Genomic DNA, 13,674 nt, shown 5'->3' with positions numbered 1-13,674 from the left:
TGGTCTCTCTGCTTCTGCCCTTGCCTGCTAATTGTCTATTCTCAACAAAGCATCACCAAATTTAAGTAAGCCAGGTCACTGTTCTACTGAGAACTCAATGGCTTCTCATCTCACCCAGAATAAAGGAGGGGTCCTTACAATGATCTATAAAGATCTATTTAACGTGCCCTGCCTTTCCATTCCCTCTTTCACTTTGCTCACTTTTCCAACCATAATGTTGTCTCTGTGGTTCCTTGAATATTCCAGAAAACAATTGCCTCAGAGCCCTTGTGATTCCATCAGTAAGTCTTGCTTCCTTACTTCCTCTAGTTCTTTATACTCAAGTGTCAAATTCTTGGAGAGGTCTCCTCTGATTATTCCATTTAAAACTGTATCCCTTGCCCCTTCACAGTTCCTGTCCCCATTCCCTGCATATTTTTTTCTTTCTAGTTGTTATCACTACCTAATATACTTTATTCTTTACTTATTTATCTTGGTTATTGTCTGTTTCCCTGACTAGAATGTAAGCTCCAGGAAGGCAGGAATTGTTATCTGTTTTTCTCACTACTGTATCCACAGGATCTAAACTATTTCCTGCCACACAGATGACATATAATTATGTATAATTTTTTTAAGCTCTAGAAACAAATGTTTGGTCAGAATGTAAAGAACTTAAAAGGGGCTAGGGAAAGGTTTTGGAGGAAAGTTGGGGAAAGTAGAATTAGAAGGTTAAAAATAAGGGGGAAGTGAAGATACACAACTTAACATTCAGGATGTAGTCTTAATATTAGTCGTCGTTGTGTTCCCTGGCTCTTTGCTTTGTGGTTACTTGCAAAGATTAGATTTTTAAATTCATGGAATATAAGAGTTGGAAAACATCTTTGAGAACACCCTCACTTTACAAATGAGGAAGTTTTTCTTCTAAGTTGTATTGGCAGGGTTTTAAGTTATTCATTGCAACAAAGACACGGTCCACTGAGCTCACATGTGACATGCACAATCCTGGAATGCGGAAACTGGCAATTGAGGTAGGGGCAAATTCTTTCACATAAAATACCCCAAATCGAATTAGGATCTTCCATCCCAATGTTTTTTAGCACAGACCATGTCCATAGTTTTATCAGTAAACACATATTCTAAGGAGTAAATGTACTTTTCCACTTTCATTAACTATTACTATCTAACTAACTTAAGATATTATTCCTGGTGGAAAAAATTAATGGGTTAAATGAATGTAAAAAGGGATTCAAACTGAGAAGCCTGCTTCATAGCTTCTTTTCACACTATAAAGCCAAGTCTCAGACTTTCAGTCCCCAGATATCTCTTTGGCAGATGAGCAAATCATGGGCCAAATAGAGAGCTAATGAAGTCAATACATTTATTTTATTTAAATATTTACTTTTAGCAACAAAAATGAAATCATCAGTGTTAAAAAATAGTGTGTCATGATTCCAAACTTTAAATTCTTTATTTTGAGAATTGTACCAGACATAAGTCTGAGGTAGATGATTATTTCTGTTCACTCTAGCTGATCAGTTTACTTCCAGAAACAATGCATTGAGACATTATGGGGGAAAAAAAATCCTAGATTTGCATTTACGTATATTTTACTTACGGAAAAATTAGAAATCTTCTCCGAGCACATGCAGAAATTGACAATGAGAAAATAGGTGGCCCATGAATTTTATTGAATGTATGAAAAACACAGCATGGAGCTAAAAACTGGTCAAAGTACGTCAGAGGATTTGCACACCAAATAGTAGGAGAGGATATTGCCTATTTTTATTAGGGATTCCAGTTCATGTCATGATATAAAATTTATCTTCAGGTTTTTGGGTTTCTTGTTTTTTTTTTAACCAAAGGGACAGACTTTGAGGCTTATTTTTCAGAGAAACTAATGCATAAAGGAAGAAGGATGATGAATGTTAATAGTTATCCTGAACAAATATTTAGCCATTGATTAAACCACTTATAAAAACTTATACTATGTATTGAATTAATGATGCAAGATTCAGGTCTGAGGCAACTACATAGGGATTAATTTCTTTTTGTTTCTGATTAACTTGGAAGAAAATACTTTAAAAGAGTATAGATTTGAAATGAAATTTCTGAACATGAAGAGATTTCTGAACACGAAGATAGCTGATCCTCTTTCACTGTGTATTTCACCTTGCTTTAAGTTCATTCATTAATTTATAAAACATATTCACTTAGACAAGAACAAATAGAATGGGGAAAAAGAAGAAAAAATGCGTTATTGGCAATTTTATTTCAAAAACAAAATTTAAAATGCTTGAAAAAAAGAGAAAAAAAACAATGGAAATCAGAATGTGTGGTGTCTCTTGTTCCTTTGTAGAATATAATATTTCTTGGCCTTAATTTTTGTATTTATTAAAAACAAATACAAATATACATACACTTAGTAGCTCTAAGGTCTCTTCCAGAACTCATATTCTATAATGTTATAAAACTGAAGACCGAAATTACTTTTAATTTTTTTACAAAGCAAAGAGATGTAACATTTACTAACAAGTAAAATTTTATAGACATATTCACTTACCACAAGACCATCTTGATTGTCATGAAGCTCAGAAAATTTAGTACTGGATTTCTGACGTTTAGGCTTGTTCCTTTCTCCAGCACAACCAGAAGTATTTTCGTGTACTTTTTCGACTTCCTGAGTATTCAAAATACAATCATCAAGGTGGTTGAACCCAGAAGGAATATTTTCTTTGTTGATAAGTCCCCTTGAATTGAGAAAAAAGCTTAATTTTACTTTAAAAGATCAAATGGTCATTTAATGATACTCTAACTACATCATATTGTACCTAGGAAATCCAAAGAGTGCCCAGAAATTCCAGTTTGCATCTCTGATCAAAATCTGAGCAGACTGCCACTCCTGGGACTGCTTGGTGCCAAATAAATCACATTGAAAGAGAAATAATTCCTAGAGGCAAATTGGCAAGGGCTGTTTTACCAATGGACAGCTTTTGTATTTTACCAAAAGTAATTTGTATTCAAACAGGGAGAACAGTGCAAGTTTATACAAAAATTTCCTATTATTCACAGTAGATATTTAAATATATATATATATTTAAAATATATAAATTAATACAGTGTATGGAGAAAAATCTAAAAAGGAATTATATCTTCCATTTTAGTAGTGTAGAAATGTGTATTTCAATCTCACTGAATTATTAATAATCTTAGTAGAAATTGTATAAGTTAATAAAAACTATGGAGTACAAAGCATTTTTACTGAAATCTGGATTTGTTACTTCCAAGTACAGACCTCTTTCATGACACAGTTGTAGAAGTAGATATGAATGTCATAATTATAGAATTTAATTAATTTGATGTTCATGAAACAGTTTTAAGTATGAATATCTTAAGCATTCCTATAATAGGTTTTCACAAAAGTAAATTAGCAAACTGAGTTAAAAAAAAAAAAAGAAACAATATCATGGAACAAATAAAACCATCAGCACAGCACCATGGCGTGGTAAGGAACAAATAAATGAGTCTTTATTCTCCTCCTTCGTGGTATGAGTGAGTTAATGTACCTCCCTAAACACCTAAAACTGTATCTTGAAATAAGTGAATTCTAAAGAGTAAAAATACATATCATATTTTACTATTGGCTCAACCATATCCCAAAATGAAAGATAACATTAAACATTTATTCTGAAATCTAAATTCATATCTTTAGACAGGGTATAAGAGAGGAAAAATTATGAATTAAATACTATCATAATATTTTCAAAATTATACTATCTTTGGTAATTTTTAACACTCTATATTTTAGTCTTTTTTCTACAACTTTAATGTGAAAATATATATTTAGTAAAATTATATAAAAGATTTATGCACATTTTAAGAGATATTCTAAGTACAAAGTAACTGAAGACAGGAGGAGAAGCTGATAGGGACTAAATGCAAGCACGTATACTCATGCACATGCTCCTCAATCTCTCCCCTCCACGCACTGAGAGCAGTGCCTTCTGTGGGTGGCTGGATCAATTTGGTGTAATTCTAAAACTCAAAAATTATTTATTTTACTATTTAAATTCTATCTTCTTATCATTCTTCATAGTTTTCCTAGCCTTTTTTTCTGTTTGTTTTTTATTTATTTTTAATTTTTGTGTGTACACGGTAGGTGTATATACTTACAGGGTACATGAGATATTTTGATACACGCATGCAATGCATAATAATTACATTAAGGTAAATGAGGTATCCATTCCATCAGGCACTTATTCTTTGTATTACAAACAATCCAATTACACTCTTTTAGATATTTTTAATGTATAATTAATTTATTTTTTTATTCTAATCACCCTGTTGTCCTACCAAATGCTAGGTCTTTTGCAAACTATGTTTTTATATCCATTAACCTAGCTTTTGGGGTATATGTCTACTTATAACTTTATTTCATTTTTATTTATTTATTTTTTGAGACAGAGTCTTGCTCTGTCGCCCAGGCTGGAGTGCAGTGGTGCGATCTCGGCTCACTGCAACCTCGACCTCCCAGGTTCAAGAGATTCTCGTGCCTCAGCCTCCTGAGTAGCTGGGACTACAGGCATGTGCCACCACGCTGGCTAATTTTTGTATTTTTAGTAGAGATGGGGTTTCATCATATTAGCCAGGCTGTTCTCAAACTCCTGCCCGCCTTGGCCTCCCAAAGTGCTGGGATTACAGGCATGAGCCACTGTGCCCAGCCCCAATTATAACCTTTAAATGGAGGACCTTTTAGGCTTTAAAGCTAGTATGGACTGACTTATGTGCCCTCAAAATTCACATTTTGAAGTCCTAATCCCCAGTGTGACCATATTTGGAGACAGGGCCTTTAAGGAAGTAAATAAGATTAAAAGAGTAATAAGGGTGGGACCCTAATCCAATGGGACTAATGTCCTTGTAAGAAGAGGGAGAGACATCAGGAGTGTGCACGCAGGGGAAGGGGCATGTGCAGACACAGTGAAAAGGTAGCCATCTGCATGCCAACGTGAGAGGCCTCAACAGAAACAGACACTTCTAGCACCTTGACCTTGAACTTACAGCTTCTAGAACTGTCAGAAGATAAATTTTTGTTGTTTAAGCCACCCAGTCGGTGGTATTTTGTTATGGCAGCTCAAGCAGACTAAAGACAACAGCTAAAAACTATTTTTAAAAATAAGAAAGTAAAGTTTATTTTATGATCTTTTTGAATAGTGAATGAATGACTAGAAAAAATCCTGTCAAAATAAATATATGAAAATCTGGCCATGCTGTTGTGCTCATGGACAAATCCTGTTCTCCTCTGAGGTAAGTCTTTGCTTTTAGGTGCATCCACGTGTCTCTTCTACTTCACTTTGTCTAATTTCAATTACACAATAGATCCATGAGCCTGGGTGCGATATCTGTTTTTCATCATTGAATCACCTTATAGTACTGGGTGCTCAATTATCACTGTTGAAGACTTTGGAGGCACTTTATTTAGATATAGCTCTGTATAAAACACATGGTTGTATTTCTTTAAATCTAATCTTAGATGGAGCAGGTGTACTCAATTCCTTCCTGCAATATTTTGTCAGATTTCAATCACATTTGACATAACTTGGATTTGACTGAACTTAGGCCTCTGGACCTCTCACTTTCATTATCTAGATTTATTTCCATATTTTTTCAGGATTTTCTCCTCCCCCTACATACCTACTTAATGTCCTGGCAATGCTGAACTATTTATTATTCCCCAAATATAGCCTGCTTTTCTTTTACTTTGCAGTAGGATTTTAATATAGTCTTTATATAACAAAGAAACATTTGGATCAATTTTCCAGTTCACTGTGTTTTTAGAAGATTGAAAATCATTTTCACTTAAATGATGCTTTGCTTTTAAAAATATTTATTATGATTTTTTTCAAACATATACAGAAGTAGAGACACTATCACAACAAACTTCCATATACCCATCACCAAAATTTCACATTTCCATAAACTTGGCAGATAGTAGATTTTTTTACTAAATGAATTTAGCTGAATGTTTTTACATAATAAAGATTTTATTATTACATAATGAAGATTAATTTGCTACAAAATTGTAGCAAATAGTAATATAAGTCTGATTATATTTCCTTATGAATTCAGACAAATAACAAATCATTTGTGCCTATTAATGAAGTTATTTGTAGTCTTTGTCTATCTTCGATACTGCTATTTCAAAAATGGGCCATGATGACTTTAGTATGACTTCACTGACTCTTTTACTCATCCTGAAATATAGTCATCACTGGCTTCTTCAAGAATATTTTTTAATTTGTTGCATCTCTAAGTTACTAGAGGCAAAATAATAGATAATAATACAAATAGATTTCTATGTTTCTAAACACTTTTTTTTTTTTTTTTTTGAGACGGAGTCTCGCTCTGTCGCCCAGGCTGGAGTGCAGTGGCGCAATCTCGGCTTCACGCCGAGAATCCCGGGTTCACGCCATTCTCCTGCCCCAGCCTCTCCGAGTAGCTGGGACTACCAGGCGCCCGCCACCGCGCCCGGCTAATTTTTTGTATTTTTAGTAGAGACGGGGTTTCACCATGGTCTTGATCTCCTGACCTCGTGATCCGCCCGCCTCGGCCTCCCAAAGTGCTGGGATTACAAGTGTGAGCCACCGCGCCCGGCCTCTAAACACTTTTTAACCACTTCAGAAAGCTTATAGTTTTGAATAGAATATTACAGCCTAGCTTAATCTTTCCTTATTTTTTGAGTAAAAACTTGTGAAAAATCTTAAATGAATGAATTGTATAGAAGCAAAACTATGACAAACTCATTGACTGTAGGCTATATTAATGGTTCTTGATCTTCTTATAATTTATGACATGTTCATGACTCTCCTGTAGATACTGGAGAAGACCTTTATGGCGGCTCATTGAAAGGAAGGTTAAAAGAGAAATCTAAGACCAAAGAGGAGATGCTGAAAGAATCAGCCGGCCAGAAAAGTATTTCAAGCAAGCAGATGAGCAAAAGTAAAGAGTGGAGCTGGGAAGAAACAAGTGGAATGAGAGCACTGGATCAAAGAAGGTGAGTGAAAGGATGACAGAACCCAGCATGAAGATGAGGGGAGAGGGGTTGCAGGAAATGACTACTGACCTATGGTCAAAGCTGGGCCAGACAAAATTAGTGGATCCGGGGGTTTTGAGAGATAAGGGTCTCACTCTTCCAAAGACCTGGAGAGCTAAGAGAAGCCGTTCAGTGTGGGCTGGGAGTTGAAGGACTATCAAGACACGATTGTGTCATAGTGTGCCAGGTTAGGTACTGTTTGTACCCCAAGATTCTCTTACTCAATGCCCAACTGTGATTTGACCAGGAGGAGTGGTGAAGGGAATAGCAAGAGAAGAACAATTAAGGGAAAGGCTAGGGTTTCATGGGTATAGTCTTCATACCATCACTCAGCTACCATTCCCCATCTCCTTTTGTTCTCCTGATGCTGCTAGTAAAAAACAATCAAGCTAACTTATGCTAGAAATGTCCCTGGGCTTGGGAAGCTCTCTATTTAAATTCTTCAGGAGAGGTGAGGCTGTGTTTCACATTTCCCTGCCCTGTCTGGCCCCTATCTGTTTTTACCTCCACTGTCCTCCCCCAGACCTGCTGCCAAGCATCCACCAACAGCACCATCACTCTCTGTTCTCTCTCATGCTCCCCACCACTTCCCACCTCCACCTGCTAGCCCTCTGTCCAAACAAAGAGGGTGGAAAGCAGGATATCGTGACACACTGAGGATATTTTTAAAATGCAAAGTGTTGCTACATACTCCTCAGCGAAAAATGAGGCAGAGGATAAGAACAGTGTTAAAGGAATAATTTGTGCTTTCTCTGTAACACATTAGAGGTAGTACACAAACTAATTATACTTCTAAACACTTTCTATAAACATGTCAGTAGCTCATTTTTAATGTAAATATCTCATGTCATGCCACAGGAGAAGAAATGTAAATATCTCCTGTATTATACTTTTTCTATTTTCTAAATGGAATATTACAACTATTCTATCCACCAGCTGCATGAAAATTTATTTTAAAAGTACTGCATATGCTACTTGTAAATCAGTGGGTTATATTATTGATACTGCTTTATTTCTAAAATTACATTTGCTGATATAGCCCTTAAACATCTCGGTGAGGTATAGCATGAAACTTATTTATACTGTTTATCTTTTGTGTTTTTCTTTAAGCGAAAATAAGTTTTTTTTCTTTTTCCATAAAGGGTTTAATGTAGATTATGAGTCTAAGTGAAAAAGAATGAAAATGAGGGTGTGGGACTATTATATATTCATAAAAATTAAAAATTAAGAAAAGAAAGAAAAAGAATGAGGGGGCCTAGGGTCTGGTTCAGTTTAGTTTCTGACATTTAATAAGGAGTTCAAAACAACAACCATAAAGAGGCTAAAGGCCATAGTCAATAAAAATAACCTTGGAACTTTCAGGGAAAATATATGAGTATCTGAATAGTCTATTCTCTATATAAATTTATTTTCCTTGACAATTTAAATCATGATTATTAAATAATATAAATGGTAATTGTTCATCTGTATTTTATTAAATCTTTTTTCATGGAGAATAAAGCTCTTTGTAACACTATTCTTAAAATTCATACTATGGGAATGCCTTAAAACTAGTGATTATTATAATAAACAACTTAAGCTTTTCATTTTTTTAGTAGATTTAAGCCCAACCTTTCTTATACTAAAACATAATCAAATGTCAGAGTATTATAGTGATATCTGACTATTTAATCATGTAAATATAATGGAGAAGTCAGCTGCTTCATAAACAAGTCTAAATAGTCAACTTAATGTTGTCTAGCAAGAAAAAAAAATACCTCTGGACAAGCATATGGTAACTTTCTCTGCCCATGGTTCAAAATCCCTCTAAATAAGATATTTATGAGGAAGCCATAGGGTGTATTCAATCAGAGGTGGCTTCTAACAACATACCAAATGTCTGGATGAAACGGAAATATTTATGCAATTACCTATGAATTTCCAAATGTAGCTAAGTTTAGAATGGACAAACTGAAAACTCTTAAAGTTTTAACCTAAATACTGAAATGGGAGAGGACCAGGAGGTATGACTATAACACAGTGACTAATTTGGGTGTATATTTTTTTTAAAAAGAGAAAACTCAAGTAAGAGGAAGAATCAATGCCAACTCACTTGTCTCTCCCACGTCGAACTTCATCCTGCTCCTTGGACTGGCGGCGGCGTTGTCTGGCAGATGTGGCAGAAGATGCTGATGGTGTTCCAGATTCTGAGTCCTCTGAACTTTGACCTCCAGAGTTATTAACATCAAAAAGATGTTGTTCTACAGCTGATCGGATGGTTCTTTCTAAGAGTCTGGCAAAAAAGAATGCAGAGTCATTCAAGCAGTCAAGTTCATCAGTGATCACCTTAAAAAATATGTGCCTACAGTTTTGGCAACATCTGTATTTCCAGTGGAAGGTCTTTAGAACTTCATGAGCAAAGAGAGATGATGAGGCATTAATCTAAAAAATATCTGCATTATGTGTTAAAACCAAAACTAAACGAAAACAATTCTGCCAATTTAACAACTTTCTCATCTTTGTGAAGCTAAGTATTGCTGAAATGCTCATGGCAAGTCTAGCAACAATTATGAGGCATTCAGGAAACGGGTCAATTAATATAAGGAAGAATGAGGAAAGATTTTTTTTTGCCCTCAAAGAATAATAGTAGACCTATTCTTACAAAGGCAATTTCATACCAATTCTACAGAGGAAGAGAGAGTGATTTGCAAAGCAAACTGGCACAAATAATTTTATGATGCCTATTATCTATTTAGAATCTAAGATAAAATTATATGAAAATAATGATATTTGGGGAAAAAACTCATCAGAACAATTAGAACTCATAACAGCATGGCATAATCTTTCCTATCCTCTATTCAATTAAATTGTGATGTTTATAATTAAAGTTGTATTCATGCAAACACCCCAAAACACATTATTGAAATTGGAAGGATAGATTTACTTTGTTCAACATGAGGAAAACACATAAGCGCAAAGCGCTGAAAAGTGCACGGTAAGCTATAAATGGAATCATTTTTAAAGCTGTGGAATCTTTCAAGGTGTGTAAACCTTTTAGCACCACATTATTTCCAAATAAGCTGGTATGGAAAGCTCTTAACTCAGACTCCTCAAACCATGTTTTTCTTCGCTTGAAAAAGAACTATATATATATATTCTAAATGCTCAGGCTGAGAAGTATCATTTACTTAAATAAACTGTGTTTTGAGAACTTAACTAATTTCAGATTTTTCAAATGCACTTTTATAATTGACTCAGTTATCTTATTCAAATTTTATTAAAAATATTTTAAGATAATGAGGAAGTATAGTCCAATTAACTTGGACATTAGAACTTTTATACATAGAACTCCATGTCTCAAATGACTCAAGATTATTTAATCGCAGTACAGAGGATTGTGAGTAAATTAATATACACATAAGAGATGTACATAATATATAAATAACATATGAGGATGCCATAAAATGCATTACATCAGAGGTGGCTTCCTACAACATACCAAACATCCAGATGAAAGTGAAATATCTAAACAGAACAACCCTGCACCTTTTCCAAGCTATACAAGACCCATAAGGAAAGGTTATTAGGAAATGAAAAAGGCAGGAACATGTCAGCCTTGGTGCAGTTCTTGAATATCTTTGAAACTGAGAAAGCTAAAGGAGGTCAGTCCTGCCCTCTGATTGTTTTCTCTCCCAACAAGGAATTAAGAAAATGGAAATCCATCCTGTTAGATCCAAATTCATTTCAACTAGTGCTTCTTCTAACTCTTCTCTCTTCTCCCTATCACATCATGTCTACCCCACCTCCTCCACCTGATCCTTGCCAAGAGAAGATGCTCCAAAGAGGCCCACTCATGTCCCAGCAAATAAGGAGAACAGGTAGGTGTGATGGAAACATATGTGGGCAAAGAGCTGTTCCGTCATTCAATGACTATTTATTTAGTGCCTAATATATGCCAGAACCTTTTCTAGGCAGTAGGGAGATAGCAAAGAACATGACAGACAAGCTCCTTGTATTTACAGAGCTTACATTCCTGTAGGGCAAGATAGATAATAAAGAAATAATATAATTTCCAATAGTAATAAGTTCTCTAAAACATTGAGTAAAGTGGTGGCAGTGAATATGGGTAGTTAGGAATAGAATACTGGATAAGATGACACTTGAACAAGGAGTGAATGAGAAGAAAGTGCTGGCCAGGCTGAGGAACAGCCAACACAAAGGCTCTGAGGCAGCAATAAGGTTGGCCCTCCATGGGAACAGCAGGTCATGTGGCTGAAGTGTAATGAGTAATATGGTCAGAGGCATTAGCAAGGACTGATAACTGGAGTTTAGGTTTAGTCTGTCAGTGGAAGACTTTGGAGGAAATGGCATGTGATGACATAATTAAGAGAGTACCGCCACTGCCCTGTGGACCAGGGACTTGTTGCCATCACTAATTTGCTTTCTTTTCTGCATCGCTATTAGACTGTAACATCCCTGAAGACAGGGCCCAAGGCGTCCTTGACATTACACATCTAACATGCGCCTGACGTGTTGCAGGCACTCAGTCAATGTAGGTTCAGTCAAATGAACTAAGGAGGGAGTAAAGACATGATTAATGATTTAAACTTTAATTACATTATACATTGCAAGATGTCTCCCAAAGCACATTAGACTACTTGCTAACATTAATTGATCCTGGCATTATTTTTAATGAAGTAAACAAAAAGCTCGTATTTTCCAATGTTGGAGTTGTCTGTAGGAATACACATATAGAAGCTCAAATAAGAATAGCTATGTAGTCCTCTCCTCCATATAGTTTAAAAGTCACTGGCTGCTTATTATCTGAATCTTCCAATACTGTACACCATTAGAGTTGCTTTTTTTTTTCTGTTTAATAAGTGGGACAGGGCATTAAAAAAAAAAAAACCCAAAGCCCAAAAACCCAACCCAAATAACTTACTCTCCGGTTGCAGACACATTGCTGACTTGGGGTACATGAGCACTGCAGAAAAGAAGCAAAGAGAAAGAAAGTCAGGTTAGGTGAAAGATCAGAGATGATGAACCAAACATGTGAAGCGGATTGCAGGCTGAAAGAAATTAGCTCAGTCCCAAGTGATCCTCAAAACAATGTTTAACCATCCAATGAAAGATGCTCATTTTCACTTGTTTCTAGAAATGGAGATGGCCCTGCTTGCTTATAACAGTGGCTTTTTCTCCTTTTAAAAGTTGTCCAAGGCAGACAATTCTATAACTAAATTTGGAAAACCATCTCTTAGCTGTCAACCTATTGCCACAGCAGCCCTAGTTCAAGGTCTTTTCATTTTCCTAAAATGTTAATTGTGGCTAAGTGCCTTCCTGCCACCTACTTCACCTATTTCTATCTTTCCCCAGCCCAAATCCATTCCCTTTCTTCTCCTCTTAGGCCAGGAAACAGAATATCTTTCTAATACTCTGCTCTCAACAGGCAGAGGACAGTGGGGACCACAGGGATAGAGAACAAGGAACCAAATATTGTTTTCTCTATGACTATTTCTAAACCATCTTTCCGAAGCCACATTTTCTTCCTAAGTTTCTCAGGATGGAAAGCATCTCAAACTCTGTCATGTGTCAGCTTAACATCTAATTTACAATGTTTTTGTTGAGCACTTACAAATTTTCATGATTTTCCCATTTTTTTAAAGCCTGAATTCTTTTAAAAGTATTGAGAAGTGGTCAACACAAAGTAGAATGATAAAATTACAAAACACTATCAGGTTAGCACGCTTCAGAACTTTCCCCCTCATGCCTGCACTTATGTTCACATAACCACAATGAGTGTTGAGGCTGGCAGCTATTTTAATTGTATTAACACATTACATTCTCACAATCTGCCCTCTAGTGTTTAGTTGGCTTGTGAATCAAGATTTAAAAGTGTCTATCCTTTAAAAAAAGAGGTTAAATATTGAGCAGATTTGAGACAATCTTTAGTTGTGTCAAACTATAGTTCTACCTAATAGGCCTAATAGTTCTTTTCTTTCTTTGTAGAAGACATTCAAAGAAAATCAAAGTTGTTAAGGACCAATATTGATAGTTGTCTTTCAATTACTCCAAACATTCTAATTTATACGATATAATTTTCAACATATGAATATGTTGCTTGGGAATCATCTGTCAGGTTTTTCTCCCATGTAAGGGTATATCTCATTTCTTTCAATGTAGAATCTCAAAGCCTCAAGGGACTGTATAATATTTCTCATTTTCTTTCATCACACTCCCTCCCACTACCACCACCATCATGTCTTCCATACTACTCATTATCCCAGAGGTGATCAAAAAATGTTTACTCTTTCGCCCAAGACAATTTTCTTTAGTTAAAGCTGTAGCTCTTTGTTATGGCCACAGACCATGGCTGAAATCCAGAAAAACCACGTAAAATCATGTGATTAGGTAAAAGGGAAGCTGATTCAAATAAGTATTAAATAATTAAGAAGATAAGTAAATAAATACAAACACCCTAAGACTTACTGAGTACTTACTATGTTCCAGACACTGTGCTAAGTACTTTTATATAGTTTTTTTTCACTTATTATTTACAATAACCCTATGAAGAGGTACTACTGTTTTCCCTGTTTTCAGATGAAGAGGTTAGAAAGGTTAAATAACTTACC

The 13,674-nt window shown here is 35.4% G+C and overlaps 1 protein-coding gene across 9 annotated transcripts in view; it reads right to left on the bottom strand.

The window, feature by feature from the left end:
- FAM13A (family with sequence similarity 13 member A) overlaps window positions 1–13,674 on the bottom strand; it is a 431,061-nt gene that overhangs the window by 52,063 nt on the left and 365,324 nt on the right. For 8 of the 9 annotated variants that reach the window (XR_010113828.1, XM_063610243.1, XM_063610245.1 and 5 more), the window contains 3 exons: window positions 11,988–12,029; window positions 9,159–9,338; window positions 2,540–2,726 (listed from right to left, as the gene is read on the bottom strand). Coding sequence is in view for 8 of the 9 variants with exons in the window: in XM_063610243.1 (XP_063466313.1) it covers window positions 2,540–2,726; window positions 9,159–9,338; window positions 11,988–12,029 (409 nt within the window). In the remaining variant the exon portion in view is untranslated. The remainder of the gene's footprint in view (window positions 1–2,539; window positions 2,727–9,158; window positions 9,339–11,987; window positions 12,030–13,674) is intronic. The other variant, XM_063610250.1, reaches the window with a different exon arrangement.

This window comes from Symphalangus syndactylus, chromosome 10, assembly GCF_028878055.3.
Source record: "Symphalangus syndactylus isolate Jambi chromosome 10, NHGRI_mSymSyn1-v2.1_pri, whole genome shotgun sequence".
NCBI classification, from domain to species: Eukaryota; Metazoa; Chordata; class Mammalia; order Primates; family Hylobatidae; genus Symphalangus; species Symphalangus syndactylus.
Note: the sequence above shows the minus strand (reverse complement) of the source record. Positions and strands in the feature narration are given on the sequence as shown.